This window comes from Bos grunniens, chromosome 28, assembly GCF_055505025.1.
Source record: "Bos grunniens cultivar Pamir isolate PY7600 chromosome 28, Bosgru_T2T1.0, whole genome shotgun sequence".
Taxonomy (NCBI): Eukaryota; Metazoa; Chordata; class Mammalia; order Artiodactyla; family Bovidae; genus Bos; species Bos grunniens.
In genome coordinates this window covers 16,597,929-16,615,346 of record NC_141192.1, presented here as the reverse complement: position 1 = coordinate 16,615,346, position 17,418 = coordinate 16,597,929, and the positions used below count along the sequence as shown (strand labels likewise).

At 39.6% G+C, this 17,418-nt stretch overlaps 1 protein-coding gene across 1 annotated transcript in view; it reads right to left on the bottom strand.

Annotated features, from left to right (window-relative positions):
• LOC147342906 (uncharacterized) overlaps positions 1-17,418 on the bottom strand; it is a 76,704-nt gene that overhangs the window by 44,411 nt on the left and 14,875 nt on the right. The window contains exon 3 of the mRNA XM_086381215.1: positions 13,971-14,012. Within this exon, the coding sequence (XP_086237341.1) occupies positions 13,971-14,012 (42 nt within the window). The remainder of the gene's footprint in view (positions 1-13,970; positions 14,013-17,418) is intronic.

The window sequence follows — 17,418 nt, the reverse complement described above, 5'->3', positions numbered from 1 at the left end:
AGGAAAACTTACCTAACCTGGAAAAGAAAACAAACATTCAGGCCCAGGAAACAGAGAGATCCCAAAAGGATCAATCCAAAGAGGATGACAAGTAAACACACTGTAATTAAAACGGCAAAAACTAAAGAAGAGAGAATATTAAAAATAAGCAACGTAAAAGCAAAAAGTTACAGATGAACTCCCATAAGGCTGTTCAGTAGAATTCTGAACGCCAGAGGGAGTGGCACAATATATTTAAAATGATGAAATAGAAAAACCTATAATCAAGAATACTTTACCTCCCAAGGCTTTCATTCAGATTTGATAGAGAAATATGAAGTTTTACTGACAAGCAAAAGCTAGCTAAGAGTTCAGCACCACCAAACCAGCTTTCGGAGAAGGCAGTGGCACCCCACTCCAGTACTCTTGCCTGGAAAATCCCATGGACAGAGGAGCCTGGTGGGCTGCAGTCCATGGGGTCGCTAAGAGTCGGACATGACTGAGCGACTTCACTTTCACTTTAAACTTTCATGCATTGGAGAAGGAAATGGCACCCCACTCCAGTGTTCTTGCCTGGAGAATCCCAGGGACGGGGGAGCCTGGTGGGCTGCTGTCTATGGGGTCGCACAGAGTCGGACACGACTGAAGCGACTTAGCAGCAGCAGCAAACCAGCTTTACAGAAACATTTAGCATGGTTAAGAACCCACCTTCCAATGCAGGGGATGTGGGTTCAATCCCTAGTCAGAGAACCAAGATTCCACATGCTGCAAGGCAATTAAACCTGCACGCCACAACTCATGAGCCCCTGCACCACAACTAGAGAGAAGCTCACATGACGCAACTGGAGAAGCCCGCTCTGCAACCTAGAGCCCACACGCCACACTGAAGATCCCATGTACCAAACAAAGACCCAGTGCAGTCATATAAATAAATGTTTCTTAAAGAAATGTTTAGGTAACTTCTCTGAGTAAAAAGAAAATCCACAACTAGAAATACAAAAACTACAAAAGGGGCTTCCCTGGTGGCTCAGTGGTAAAGAATCTGCTGGCCAACACAGGAAAAATGGGTTCGATCCCTGATTTAGGGATCCCACAACTAATGAAGCCCACATGCCCTAGAGCCCGCGCTCTGTGACAAGAGAAGCCATCACAATAAGAAGCTTGTACACTGCAACTAGAGAGTAATCCCCGCTAGATGCAACTAGAGAAAAGCCCATGCAGCAATGAAGACCTAGCACAGTCAAAAATAAATAAATAAAATTTTAAAAAAGAAAATTACAAAAGGCAAAATCTCATTGGTAAATGTAATAAACCAACCATACATAAAGCTAGTAGGAAAGTTAAAAGACAAAAATAATCTATATCCACAGTAAGTAGTTAAGGTATACACAAAGATGTAATAGAATATGATTTCAAAATCAGCAAACATGGGTTGGGGGGAGAGTAAAAATGCAGGGTTGTTAAAATGCATTTGAACTTAAAAGATCTGCAGCTTAAAATAATCACATACACACACACACACACACACACACACCCCCACGTGGTTGTTGTTTAGAAGCTAAGTCATCTCCAACTTTTTTGTAATCCCATGAACTGTAGCTCCCCAGGCTCCTCTGTCCATAATACTTCCCAGGCAGGAATACTGGAGTGGGTTGCCATTTCCTTCTCCTGGGATCTTCTTGACCCAGGGATCAAATCCATGTCTTCTACACTGGCAGGTGGATTCTTAACCACTGAGCCACCAGGGAAGCCCATATAGACATATAACTATGTAAAAACTTTCATGGTTACCATAAACCAAAAATCTATAATAAACAAACACACCATAATAAAGAGAAAGGAATTCAAACAGAACAGATAGCCATCAAATTAAAATGTAAAAGATCAAAAGAAGGATGATTTCATTTATATTTGGAATCTAAAAAACAAAACAAATGAATAAACAAAACATAATTATAGATACAGAGAACAAATAAGTGATTTCCAGAGGGAAGGGGAGCTGGGGGAGGAAAGAGATAGGTAAGGGAGATCAAGAGGTACAAACTTTCAGCTGTAAAATAAATGAATCTCTGGTATGAAATGTACAATCTGGGGAATATATTCAATAATTAAGAAATATCTTTGTATGGTGATATATCGTAAGTAGACTTAGCATGGTGATCATTTGAAATATATAGAAATATTAAATCACTATGATGGGTAACTGGAACTAACATAGTGTTGTAGGTCAACTGTACTTCAAAACAAACAAACTCATAGAAAAAGAGGTCAACTTTGTGGTTACCAAGGCAGGAAGGGGAAGGAGGGAGAACTGGATGAAAGTAATCAAAAGGTACAAATTCATAGCTATAAGATAATTAAGTACTAGTGATGTAATGTACAACATCAAGGTTATGGTTTTTCCAGTGGTCATGTATGGATGTGAGAGTTGGACTGTAAAGAAAGCTGAGCGCCAAATAATTGATGCTTTTGAACTGTGGTGTTGGAGAAGACTCTAGAGAGTCCCTTGGGCTGCAAGGAGATCCAATCAGTCCATTCTGAAGGAGATCAGTCCTGGGATTTCTTTGAAAGGAATGATGCTAAAGCTGAAACTCCAATACTTTGGCCACCTCATGCGAAGAGTTGATTCATTGGAAAAGACTCTGATGCTGGGAGGGATTGGGGGCAGGAGGAGAAGGGGACGACAGAGGATGAGATGGCTGGATGGCATCACTAACTCGATGTGATTCTGAGTGAACTCCGGGAGTTGGTGATGGACAGGGAGTGAGTCTGAGTGAACTCCGGGAGTTGGTGATGGACAGGGAGGCCTGGCGTGCTGCGATTCACGGGGTCACAAAGAGTCGGACACGACTGAGCGACTGAACTCAGAACTATATGTTATGTATGAAAGTTGTAAGATAGCAAATCTTGAGAGTTCTCATCTCAAGGAAAAATTTTTTCTATTTCTTTAATTTTGTGTCTATATGAGGTGATGAAAGTGAAAGTGTTAGTCACTCAGTTGTGTTTGACTCTTTGTGACCCCATGGACTGCAGCCCTCCAGGCTCCTCTGTCCATGGGATTTTCCAGGCAAGAATACTGGAGTAGTTGCCGTTTCCTTCTCCCAGAGATCTTCCTGACCCAGGGATCAAACCTGGGTTTCCTGCATTGCAGGCTGATTCTTTACCATGTGAGCCACCAGGAAACCAAACATGAGATAATGGGTGTTCACTAAACTTACTGTGATAATCATTTCATGATGTATGTAAATCAAATCATTATGCCGTGCACCTTAAACTTACACAGTGCTATGCATCAATTATATCTCAATAAAACCGAAGGAAAAAAGAAACGAAAGCAAGGTCTCAAAGAGACTACTGTATGCCCATATTCACAGCAGCATTATTCACAACAGCCAGAAGATGGAAGCAACCCAAGTGAACCAATAAGCAAAACGTGAAATATACAGACAGTGGAATATTATTCAGCCTTGTAAAGGAACAAAATTCTGATACATGCTACAATACATATGAACCTTATGCTAGGCGAAATAAGCTATGCACAAAAGGATGAATACTCTATAATTTATTTATGTTAGGTACCTAAAGAGGCAAATTTAGAAACAAAAAGTAGAATTGTGGTTGCCAAGCACCGTGGGAAGGGAAGAACGGGGAGGAGTTGTTTAATGGGTATTGAGTTTCAGTTTTGCAAGATAAGAAGAGTTCTAGAGATTGGTTACACAACAATGTGCCTATGTTTAGAACTACTGTCACTCATAAAATGTAAGGTGATAAATTCTTCTTTGTATATTTTACCACAAATAAAAAAAGAGAGAACTAATCAAAATAGATCTTAACCCACTAAATATATTGAATTCAAACAGTCTGCTGCTTTTCTCTTCTTTCAGAAATTAATTCAAGCTTTATTGGTGATCTCTGTGGGAAAAAACTGACGTGCCATAGACAATAAACAAATTCATTGCTCTCATCAATTTCATACAACTGAAGAACCTAATATATTGGGGGGCAGCTAATGTACACGTGAAGAAGTACAAAGTGTAGACACACCTCATTTAATTGAGCTTCACTTTTTTTAACAGTAGTTTATTTCTTTATTTATTTTGGCTGTGCTGCTCTTCACTCTTCTCTAGTCTCAGTGAGCAAGGCCTACTCTCTAGTTGTGGCACGCAGGCTTGTCACGACAGTGGCATCTCCTGTTGCAGAGCGTGGGCTGCAGGGCACGCAGGTTTCAGGAGCTGCCGCACATGGGTTCATTAGTTACAGTTCCAGGCTCTAGAATACAGGCTCAATAGTTGTGGCCCAGGGGCTTAGTTGCTTCATGGCATGTGGGATCTTCCCAGATTAGGGATCAAACCCATGTCTCCCGCACTGGCAGGTGAATTCATTACCACTGAGACACCAGGGAAGTCCAGAGAAGGCAATGGCACCCCACTCCAGTACTCTTGCCTGGAAAATCCCATGGATGGAAGAGCCTGGTAGGCTGCAGTCCATGGGGTCGCGAAGAGTCGGACACGACTGAGCGACTTCACTTTCACTTTTCACTTTCATACACTGGAGAAGGAAATGGCAACCCACTCCACTATTCTTGCTTGGAGAATCCCAGGGACGGCAGAGCCTGGTGGGCTGCCGTCTATGGGGTCACACAGAGTCGGACACGATTGAAGTGACTTAGCAACAACACCACCAGGGAAGTCCCCATTTTTTCATTATTATACTTGTTATGGCAGTCTCTGATCAGCAATCTCTGCTGTTAATGTTATTTTGGGGCATCACAAATCATGCCCATGTAACACAACAAATTTCATAAACGTTGCTCTGTTCTGACCAATCCACCAACCAGCTGTTCCCCCGTCTCCCTCTTCTAGAGCTTCCCTATTCCCTGAGACACAACAATATAGAAATTAAAAACCCTACACTGGCCTCTAAGTGTTCAAATGAAAGGAAGAGTCACATGTCTCTCACTTTAAATCAAAAGCTAGAAGCGATTAAGCTTAATGAGGAAGGAACGTCAAGAGCCAAGACAAGCTGAAAGCTAGGTCTTATGCAGGAAACAGTTGGCCAAGTTGTTAATGCAAAGGAAAAGTTCTTGAAGGAAATTAAAAGTGCTACTCCAGTGACACATGAATGATAAGAAAGTGAAACAGCCGTACTGCTGATATGGAGAAAGTGTTTGTGGTCTGGGTAGAAGATCAAACCAGCCACAACATTCTCTTAAACCAAAACTTATGCCAGAGCAAGGCCCTAAACGCTACTCAATTCTGTGAAGGCCGAGAGAAGTAAGGGAGCTGTAGAAGAAAAGTTTGAAGCTAACAGAGGTTGGTTCACGAGGTTTAAGGAAAGAAGTCATCTCCGTAACATAGAAACCCAAGGTGAAATAGCAAGTGCTGATGTAGAAGGTACAGCAAGTTATTCAGAAGATATGGCTAAGACAATTAATAAAGATGGCTACACTAAACAACAGATTTTCAATGTAGACAAAATAGCCTACTATTAGAAGAAAATGACATTTAGGACTTTCATAGCTGGAGAGAAGTCAAAGTCCAGCTTCAAAGCTTCAAAACACAGCCTGACTCTCTTGTTAGGGGCTAATCCCGTTATCAAACCAAATTCAACCTGTCTAACAGACAGCAAAGTCAATCTAATGACACCAAGCTGTGGTGAAGGAAAGTACAGCACTTGTTACATGGCACCAAGCAAGAACAGGTAACTCAAGCTCAAAAGACCAAAACTCCCTGATGGCTTTCAGGCAAGGGTTTTTAAAGGCAACATTAGAATTGAGGGTTGCAGAGTGCGTGATCAGCTTATCGACTTCTTTCCAATTGGTCGATGATGAGGTAACAGGATGACATTTTAGAAATTTTAATCATCAACCTTCTGGTTCCAATCAGTCTAGGGTCTGTGAAAAATTCTTAAAAAGATGGGACTACCAGACAACCTTATCTGCTTCCTGAGAAATCTGTATGCAGGTCAGGAAGCAACAGTTAGTACTGGACATGGAACAACAGACTGGTTCCAAATTGGGAAAGGAGGATGTGAAGGCTTTATATTGTCACCTGCTTATTTAACTGATGTGCAGAGTACACTGTGCGAAATACCGGGCAGGAGGAAGCACAAGCTGAAATCAAGATTGCCGGGAGAAATACCAATAACCTCAGATACGCAGATGACACCACTGTTATGGCAGAAAGCAAAGAAGAACTAAAGAGCCTATTGATGAAAGCGAAAGAGGAGTGAAAAAGCTGGCTTAAAACTCTCAACATTTAAAAAAAACTAAGATCATGGCATCCGGTCTCATCACTTCATGGCAAATAGATGGGGAAACAGTGGAAACAGTGACAGACTTTATTTTCTTGGGCTCCAAAATCACCGCAGATGGTGACTGCAGCCATAAAATCAAAAGCTACTTCCTCTCTGGAAGAAAAGCTATGACCAACCTAGACAGCATATTAAAAAGCAGAGACGTTACTTTGCCAACAGAGGTCCGTCTAGTCAAAGCTATGGTTTTTCCAGTAGTCATGTACAGATATAAGAGTTGGACTATAAAGAAAGCTGAGGGACAAAGAATTGATGCTTTTGAACTGTGGTGTTGGAGAAGACTCTTGAGAGTCCCTTGAACTGCAAGGAGATCAAATCAGTCAATCCTGAAGGAAATCAGTCCTGAATATTCATTGGAAGGACTGATGCTGAAGCTGAAACTCCAATACTTTGGCCACCTGATGTGAAGAACTGACTCATTGGGAAAGACCCTGATACTAGGAAAGATTGAGGGCGGGAGAAGAAGGGGACGACAGAGGATGAGATGGTTGAATGGCATCACCGACTAGATGGACATCAGTTTGAGCAAGGTCTGGGAGCTGGTGATGGACAGGTAAGCCTGGTGTGCTGCAGTCCATGGGGTTGCAAAGAGTCAGACATGACTGAGCAACAGAACTGAACTGAATCTAAGGTCTAGTGCTTATGGTTAGTATACAGTCACCATTCTACATCTGGGTGGGGATTTTAGTTTCTGCAGAGCATCTCAAAGATATGTGTCATATTGTTACGTATATCCCTTCAGGAGGAACTAAGAGTCCTGTGATTCTGTTTTATCACTGAACTATGGTTTAAGCTATCATTACTTTTTTCGCTTGATTGCTTTTCCTTTGTTTCTGCATTTCCTCATTTCTCTAATTAATAACTACTTGAGTCTGCTCTGTGGAATTCTGCCTCCTAGGGAAGGCCTAGGAGACTAAAACATTTTCTACAAACAAGAAACAGGGGTTATGGAAGCGCTTTTGTACTTGGTAAGGCCCCACAGGGTCCTGCTCGGTTTCAATATAGTCGGTGACTTTAAGTCAAAACCAACAATCATTTACTGTTTCAAAAATCTTAGGGCCCTTATGAATTATGCTAAGTCTACTCTGTCTGTATTCTATAAATGGAACAACAAATGGACATAAACGGTAGGGACCTAACAGAAAGAGAAGATATTCAGAAGAATACAAAGAAGAATTATACAAAAAAGATCTTAATGGCCAGGATAAACACAATGGTGTGATCACTTACCAGGATGTCAGGAACCAGACATCCTGGAGTGCGAAGTCAAGTGGACCTTAAGAAGCATCACAACAAACAAAGCTAGTAGAGGCGATGGAATTTCAGCTATTTCAAATCCTGAAAGATGATGCTGTTAAAGTGCTACACTCAATATGTCAGCAAATTTGGAAAACTCAACAGTGGCCACAGGACTGGAGAAGGTCAATTTTCATTCCAATCCCAAAGAAGGGCAATGCCAAAGAATGTTCAAACTACCACACAATTGCACTCATTTCACATGCTAACAAGATAATGCTCAAAATCCTTCAAGCTAGGCTTCAACAGTATGTGAGCTAAGAACTTCCAGATGTATAAGCTGGAAGTGAAAAAGGCAGAGGAACCAGAGATCAAATTGTCAACATTTGTTGGAACACAGAAAATGAGTTCCAGAAAAACATCCACTTCTGCTTCACTGACTACACTAAAGCCTTTGACTGTGTGGATCACAACAAACTGTGGAAAATACTTAGAGATAGGAATACCAGACCACCTTAGCTGTCTCCCGAGAAAACTGTATGCAGGTCAAGAAGCAACACTTAGAACTGGACATGGAACAACACACTGGTTCAAACTTGAGAAAGGAGTACATCAAGGCTGTATATTGTCACCCTGTTTATTTAACTTATAGCAGAGTACATCATGCAAAATGCCAGGCTGAATGAAGCACAAGCTGGAATCAAGATTGCCAGGAGAAATATCAATAACCTCGGATATGCAGATGACACCACCCTTATGGCAGAAAACAAAGAGGAACCAAAGAGCCTCTTGATGAGGGTGAAATAGGAGAGCAAAAAAGCTGGCTTAAAACTCAACATTCAAAAAACTAAGATCATGACATCTAGCCCCATCACTTCATGGCAAATAGATGGGGAAACAATGGAAATAGTGACAGATTTTATTTCCTTGGGCTTCAACAAAATCACTGTGGATGGTGACAGCAGCCATGAAATTAAAAGATGCTTGCTCCTTGGAAGAAAAGCTAAGACAAACCTAGATAGCATATTGAAAAGCAGAGACGTTACTTTGCCATCAAAGGTCCATATAGTCAAAGCCATGGTTTTCCAGTACTCACATACGGATGTGAGAGCCAGATCATAAAGAAGGCTGAGTGCCGAAGAATTGATGTTTTCAAACTGTGGTGTTTGCGAAGACTCTTGAGAGTCCCTTGGACAGCAAGGAGATCAAACCAGTCAATCTTAAAGGAAATCAACCCTGAATATTCACTGGAAGGACTGATTCTGAAGCTGAAGCTCTAATACTTTGGCCACCTGATGCGAAGAGCTGACTCATTGGAAAAGACCCTAATTGGGAAAGATTGAAGGCAGGAGGAGGAGGGAATGAGAGAGGATGAGATGGGATCGTATCACCAACTCAACAGACATGAGTTTGAGCAAACTCCAGAAGATGGTAAAGGACAGGGAAGCCTGACGTGTTGCAATCCATGGAGTCGCAAAGAGCTGGACACAACTGAGCAACTGAACAACAGTACTCTGTCTGTGCTCTGTAAATGGAACAACAGAGCCTGGATGACAGCATATCCGTTTACATGGTTTACTGAATATTTTAAGTCCTGTGTTGAGACCTATAACTCAGAAAAAAAGATTCTTTGCAAAATATTGCTGTTTATTGACAATGTACCTGGTCACCTAAGAGTTCTGATGGAGATATACCAAATTAATGTTTTCATGCTTGCTAACACAACATCCATTCTGTAGCTCATGGATCAAGGAGAAATTTTGACTTTCAGGTCTTATAAAAACAGGAGGGAAGGAAATAACCTCTAAAAGAATGACACAGCCCTTGAGGATAAGACACAAACTGGTCAGAACCAGCTAGGTCCAAGATGCAGAAGATTTGATTTTCATGAATCTTGAGCCTCATTATATGCTCACTGCAATATTAATACATTAGCATCTAAATGACACACCTACAGTGTCATTGGTGTCATGACACTTTGGAGGCTAACCATAAAAGGTCAAAAAGTGAGCAGTGGCCCAATTCCTGGAAATCTCTGCCCCTTCCCCAAAACCTCCCACTCCTTAAAACTAACCACACACTCTATCTGTGGAGAGTGTTTCTCCTAAGGCCATTCTCATCTCACCTTTTGAGATGGATTGTAGTCTGTCTATGGACTGTGTATTTAGATAAATCCACTTCCTATCTATCACTCTGTCCCTCACTGAGACATAGAGAACCTGAGCTTTATTAAGTTCTGAGACCAGGCGTGTGATCTCAATTAAAAGACAGTGGGATCAGGTCTCAATCTGGGTGGGCAGTTTCATTATTATTTAAGAAACACATTTTGTAAAGCCATAGCTGTATTGCTGGTTAAGTGATAGAATTTCTGTCATGTGGGAAGCCCAGGTTTGACTCAGAATATACTGCACATCCCTTTAGGGTTTCTCCGATGGCTCGGCAGTAAAGAATCCACCTGCAGTGCAAGAGATACCGGAGATGCAGGTTCAGTCTCTGGGTCGGGAAGATCCCCTGGAGGAAGAAATAACAACCCACTCCAGTATTCTTGCCTAAGAAATCCCATGGACAGAGAAGCCTGGCAAGCTACAATCCAAAGGGTCACAAAGAGTCAAACACAACTGAGCACGCATACACACAGCTGCTATAGACAGTAATTCCTCTAATTGATCTGGACAAAGTCAAGTGAAAACCTTCTGGAAAGCACACTCTTCATTCTAAAAGCCATTAAGAATATTTGTGAGGAATTCTTTGGTGGTCCAGTGGTTAGGACTCTCATTGCCAGGGGCCTGGGTTCAATCCCTGGTAGGGGAACTAAAATCCCACAAGCCATGAGGACTGATCAAAAAATAATAATAATAATAATAATATTTGTGATTCATGGGAACAGGTCAAATATCAGGAGTTTGGAAGAGGTTTATTCCAACCTTCATGGATGACTTTGAGGGGTTCATGATAAAACTTGAACAGATAAGGAGTTACTTCTACAGATGAGCAAAGAATGTGGTTTTTTGAGATGGAATCTACTCCTAGTGAACATGCTTGAAGACTGCTGAAATGACAACAAAAGATTTAGAATACTGCATAAACTTAGTTCATAAAACAGTGGCAGGTTTGGAGAGGACTGACTCCAATTTTGAAAGAAATTCTACTGTGGGTAAAAGGCTATCAAAACAGCATTGCATAGTACAGAGAAGTCATTTGTAAAAGGAATAGTCACTTGATGTGGCAAAGTTCATTGTTCTCTTATTTTAAGAAGCCATCACTACCACCCTAAGCTTTAGCAACCATCACCTCGATGGCCTGATGGCTCAGTCTGCAGCAGACCCTCCAACAGTAGAAAGATTACAATTTGCTGAAGGCTCAGATGTTGGTTAGCATTTTTTAGCAATAAAGTATTTTTTAACTAAGATATATATATATTTGGGGGCGTTTCTTGGTGGTCCAGGGTTAGGACTTTCACTGCCATGGTCCTGATTGAATCCCTGGTCAGGGAACTAAGATCCCACAAGCCTGAGAGCACAGTTAAAAGAAGTGTATTTTTTAGATATAACGCTATTTCATACTTAGGCGACTACAGTATACTGTGTATGTTTACAGTATATTATATAGTAAACTATATTTACTCTTATATCCAGTGGCATACAAAAACTCAGTTGACCCGCTTTATTGCAGTATTCTTTTTATTGTGGTGCTCTGGAACCAAACTGCCTGGAAATATCATTACTAAGATTTCCTGAAAAAAATGAAGATTTAACCTAAAGGTATGCAGTCCCCAATACTAAGATGAGAGCTTAAAAAAGAAATAATTATTATTCTTCACATTTAATACAAAGTTTGAAATCTGCATTAAATTGTATTAGCCCAATTCCTGAGGTTTATTTAGAAAGGGTAGAGATAAGGAAACTATAATTAAAAAACTAAGAAATAATCCTTCAGAGGAAGTATGTGCTTCATAGGGTTATTGTAAAGAATAAATGAATCATTGCATGTAAAGTTTGAGCAGAGTGGCTGGTACATGGTATTGCTCAACAGAAGTTATTGTTGGAGAAAACCTTCTCCATTTTCTCATGTCCCCATTTTTCCCTCTTAAGCCAACATCATCAAAATTAGTTTGACTGTATTTAACACAAACATGTACAAAACTTAAAACATGGGTTTGGGTGGACTTCAGGAGTTGGTGATGGACAGGGAGGCCTGGCGTGCTGTGGTTCACGGGGTTGCAAAGAGTTGGACACGACTGAGCAACTGAACTGAACTGAACTGACGCAGTTCACAAAGTGATTTTTACAATCACTGTAACTTAATACTTACAACAGTTCAATGAAGAAACAAAGGAAAACTAAAATTTGAGTGCCTATTACATGACAGCTACTATACTGAGAATTAACTTGTAGTATTTCACTTAATTTGTTCAGGTAGGTTATTATTATCCTAATTTCACAGATAAGAGAATTAAGGTTCAGAAATATTTAGTAGTTTGACCAACTTCACACAGCAGCATTAAATTGAAGGGCTGAGATTTGAATTCTGTCTAGCTCCAAAGTTCATATTCATATGACTAAAAACTATTTTCAGCCCTATAAGAGTTTCTCATTCTCTTATTCAATTATTCTTTCATTCACTCCTTCACTCAATCAAACAATTCAACAGTGCCAGCACACTGCTGTAAGCTACCAATATAAAAATTAATAAAACAGCATCTGCTCTCATAGCCTAGAGGGTGTGTATGTCTGAAGGAGGGATGGATGAACACAAATCAACCAGAATACAATTAAGTAAGAATTCAATAATAGTAATATAAGCCAAATGCTACTGAAATATGGAGGTTAAATACTAGCTTAGGGGAATAAGAAAAAGCACCATAGAAGAAACAGTTTCACCTGAAATTTTTAAAATATGTGATTACAACTTGATAAAGAGCATCTACACAAAAGCCTGCAGCTAACATCACACTTAAAGGTGAAATAATACTTTCCCCCTAAGGTTAAGAAATATACAACGAGGCTGTATATTGTCACCCTGCTTATTCAACATATATGCAGAGTATAGCATGGGAAATGCTGGGCTGGATGAATCACAAGCTGGAATCAAGATTACCAGGAGAAATATCAACAACCTCAGATATGCACATGATACCACCCTAATGGAAAAAATGAAGAGGAACTAAAGAGACTCTTGGTGACAATGAAAGAGGAAAGTAAAAAAGCTGGCTTTAAACCCAACATTCAAAAAGAACTAAGATCATGGCATTCAGTCCCATCACTTCATGGCAAGTAGAAGGAGAAAAAGTGGAAACAGTGACAGATTTTATTTTCTTGGATTCCCAAATCACTGTAGACAGTGACTATAGCCGTGAAATTAAAAGATGCTTGCTCCTTGGAAAGGAAAGCTATGACAAACCTAGGCAGTGTATTAAAAAGCAGAGACATCACTTTGCCAATAAAGGTCCATATAGTTAAAGCTATGGTTTTCCCAGTAGTCATGTAAAAGATGTGAGAGTTGGCTGAGTGCTGAAAAAATGATGCTTTTGAACTATGGTGCTAGAGAAGACTCTTGAGAGTTCCTTGGACTGCAAGGAGATCAAACCAGTCAATCCTGAAGGAAATCAACTCTGAGTATTCTTTGGAAGGACTGATACTGAAGATGAAACTCCAATATATTGACCATCTGATATGAAGAGCAGACTCATTGGAAAAGACCCTGATGCTGGGAAAGACTGAAGGCAAAAGAAGGGGGCAGCAGAGGACGAAAAGATTAAATAGCATCACCAACTCAATGGACATGAATTTGAGCAAACTCCAGGAGACAGCAAAGGGCAGGGAAGCCTGGAATGCTGCAGTCTATGGGATCGCAAAGAGTCAGACATAACTTAGTGATTGAACAACAACAAACAGGAACAAAGCAAGGAGGTCTGCTGTCGTTATATTTAATATCAGCAGTTCTAGGCACTGTAATTAGCAAGAAAGAGGAATGAAACACACACAGATTGCAAAGGGAGAAATAAAACTCTATTTGTAAATGACATAATGTCTATATAGACAATCCCAAGGAATATACAAAAACACTCCTAGAAGTAATAATAAGGTCACGGGATATAAGATCAACACACAAAAATCAATAGATTTCTATATACAGTTGACCCTTGAACAATACAGGGGTTAGGGAAGCAGACACCCTGAGCAGTGGAAAATCCCTACATAACTTTACAGTCACCTGCCAGTATCCATGGCTCCATACCCCGCCATTCAACCAAAGGAAGAGTATGTAGTATTACAGTATGTATTTTTTTCTAAAAATCCATATATAAGTGGACCTGTATCATTCAAACCTGTGTTGTTTAAGGGTCAATTGTACTAACAAAAGATGTGCAGAAATCAAAATTAAAAACATATTACCATTTACAATCACTCTAAAAAATTAAATACTTAAGTATATACACTTACCAAAAACATGTACAGGGTCTGTATGCTGAAAGTTAAAAAATGCTGAAAGAAAGAGATCAAAGAAGACATAAATAAATAGGCTTGTTCATTGACCGGAAGACTCAACATGATAAAACTGTCAATTCTCCCCAGATTAATATATAAGTTTAATGCAATTCCTATCAAAATCCTAGTAAGGCTTTTTTAAGACTTAAACAAATTTATTCTAAAATTTACATGGAAAGGTACAGACTCTAAAACTGCTGAAACAATCTTGATAAAGAATAATAAGTGGAAGGAATTATTCTATCCAATATCAAGCTTATTACAAAGCTCTAGTCATCAAAAGAGTTTGATACTGATACATAGATTAATGGAACAGAATGCTACTGCTAAGTAACTTCAGTCGTGTCCGACTCTGTGCGACCCCATAGACAGCAGCCCACCAGGCTCCCCCATCCCTGGGATTCCCCAGGCAAGAACACTGGAGTGGATTGCCATTTCCTTCTCCAATGCATGAAAGTGAAAAGTGAAAGTGAAGTTGCTCAGTCGTGTCCGACCCTCAGAGATCCCACGGACTGCAGCCTTCAAGGCTCCTCCGTCCATGGGATTTTCCAGGCAAGAGTACTGGAGTAGGGTGCCATTGCCTTCTCCAAATGGAACAGAATAGAGAACCCCAAATTAAGGACCTACATAAATATTCTTAGGGCTTCCCAGGTGGCTCAGTGGTAAAAGAATCCACTTGCCAATGAAGGAGACAGTTTGACTTTTGACAAAAATGAAAAAACAATTTAAAGGAAAAAGGAAAACCTTTTCAACAAATAGTGCTGGAGCAACTAAAATTCCATTGCAAAGAAATTAATTAAACTTAAACTTCATACCTAATATAAATATTAAATCAAAATTATCAAGAACTTAAATGTAAAATATAAAACTCTTAGAAAAAAATATAGACGAAAATCTTTGTGATCTAGAGTCAGGCAAAGAGTTCTTAGACTTGACACCAAAACCTTGATTCATAAAGGAAAAATCGATAAATTGGACCTCATCAAAATTAAAAACTTTTGTACAATAAAAGCTGAGGGGAAAGAATGAAAAGAAAAGCTATAGACTGGGAGAAATTATTTGCAAACCACATATTCAACAAAGAACTAGTACTCTGAATATACAAAGATCTATCAAAACTCAACAGTAAAAAATCAAACTATACAATTAGAAAATAAGTACAAGACAAAAGATCCCTCACCAAAAAGGGTATACAGTTGGCAAATAAACATGTGAAAAGATGTTTAACATGTTTAAAGATGTTTAACAGCCACCAGGGAAATGTAAATCAAAACCACAAAGCCAAGACTCGTGGGACACTGGAGGCTCCCAGGTGCAAAATTTAAGGAGGCCCTCACTCTCAAGTAGGGTTGCACTTACACAACCCTAAGAGTGAGTACCTCCTTAAATTTTGCACTTGCACAACCCTTAGTATTCTTATTTTGTGAGCTAAGCACTTCATTTGCCTCATTCATAATAGCCAAAAAGCAGAAACAATCCAAATGGATAAAAAAGAATATGCTTTATTCATATAAGGGAATACAGAATATTTTTGGTGATAAAAAGAATGAAATACTAATACATGCCACAACATGGTTGAACCTTGAAAATACTATGCTGAATGAGAGAAGTCAGTCACAAAAGACTATATATTGATAGTTTATGATTCCATTTATATGAAATGTACAGAATAGGTAAATCTACAGAGATAGAAGTAAATTAGTAGCTCCTAAAGGGGAGGAAAGGTTGAGAAGGAGAATGACTGCCTATGGATATAGTTTCTTTGGGGGGGTGATAAAAATGTAGTGAAATTGATTGAAGTGACAGTTGCACAACCATGAACATACAGTAACTTTTGAATTGTACACTTTAAATGAGCCAATTGTATGACATGTGAGTTATATCTTAATAAAATTTGTTTTTAAAGCAGATGTTTAACAACTGTCTATTGAAATAAAGCATAAAAAGGATGAAAGTCATTGTGAAATAAGAACTCCAAATTGAATTTTTTTAAAAGCAGTTGTTGATTCTTTTCATGAGTTGTTAAGAGGAAGCACAGGAAAAACAACTCTAAATCAGACTTCTATACTTTGCCCAATTAAAATCATAATCAGAGTTTGGTTCATAAAGACTTCCTACTCAAAAAAAAAAAAAGACTTCCTACTCAAAATAACTTGCTAGAGGGCAATTTGTGACTTAAACAGTGGTCTTGACTTATAAAGCATATTCATGTATGTGTCTGCTATGAACCGTCAATTTAAAAAAGATAAACAACTTACAAATATACTATATGGCACTGTCTCCAAAACAAAAATAAATAGAATTTGGATAGCCTTTTCTATAGACATATTCTCTAAGGGGAAAGGCTGAAAACTGAACCTCAAACTGAATTCTGCTTTCCCACTAATTCTCATTAAACATAAAAAAAAAGTGTTCATATTTTTAATACTGATAAACAAACTTAAACACTTTAGTGAAGGTATGATCAAATAGGTGAACGACTCGGCATTAACTTGGACATTAGAATTTATTCAGTATTATTTCTTCTGGGAATAATACTGTTTTACTAGCAGCTAAATACTTAAGTACTTTATATGATTTTCCTAACTCCATACCCAGCCGTTCCGCCTCTTTCCAATGCTCAGCAATGTATGTCTGGAAAATCCCTTTACTTAATACCCACAATTCCCAGAACATTTTCCTCTGCTTCTGCCCTCTCTCACCTTTTATTTGATGCCTTCACTTGCAGGTACACCCAAACTTTAACAGAACAGGGAATTATCTGCAGCTATCAGTAATGGACGGAGAAGGTAATGGCACCCCACTCCAGTACTCTTGCCTGGAAAATCCCATGGATGGAAGAGCCTGGTAGGCTTCAGTCCATGGGGTCGCTAAGAGTCGGACACGACTGAGAGACTTCACTTTCACCTTTCACTTTCATGCACTGGAGAAGGAAATGGCAACCCACTCCGGTGTTCTTGCCTGGAGAATCCCAGGGATGGCGGAGCCTGGCGGGCTGCCGTCTATGGGGTCGCAGAGTCGGACACGACTGATGCGACTTAGCAGCAGCAGCAGCAGCAGCAACGGAAAAGTTCTAGAATGGGATGGTAAGCTATACGTGAGCAGCAATTCCTAGGTTTTTCTCTACCTTCTGTACTTGGCCATTTTGACAGTCTTTAAGGCAGATACTCTTATTCAGATACCTATTCCTCTCAAGTGGTGCCCAACAGAACTTTCTGCACTAATGGAAACATTCAGTATCTTCACTGTGTAATACAGTAGACACATGTGACTACTGTGTACTTGAAATGTGGCTGGTACAACTGAAGGACTGAATTTTTACTTTAATTTTAAAAGCCACATGTGGCTAGTGGTCTGCATACTGAACAGCACAGCTAGCCGAGATTCCTGCAGAGACGACAGC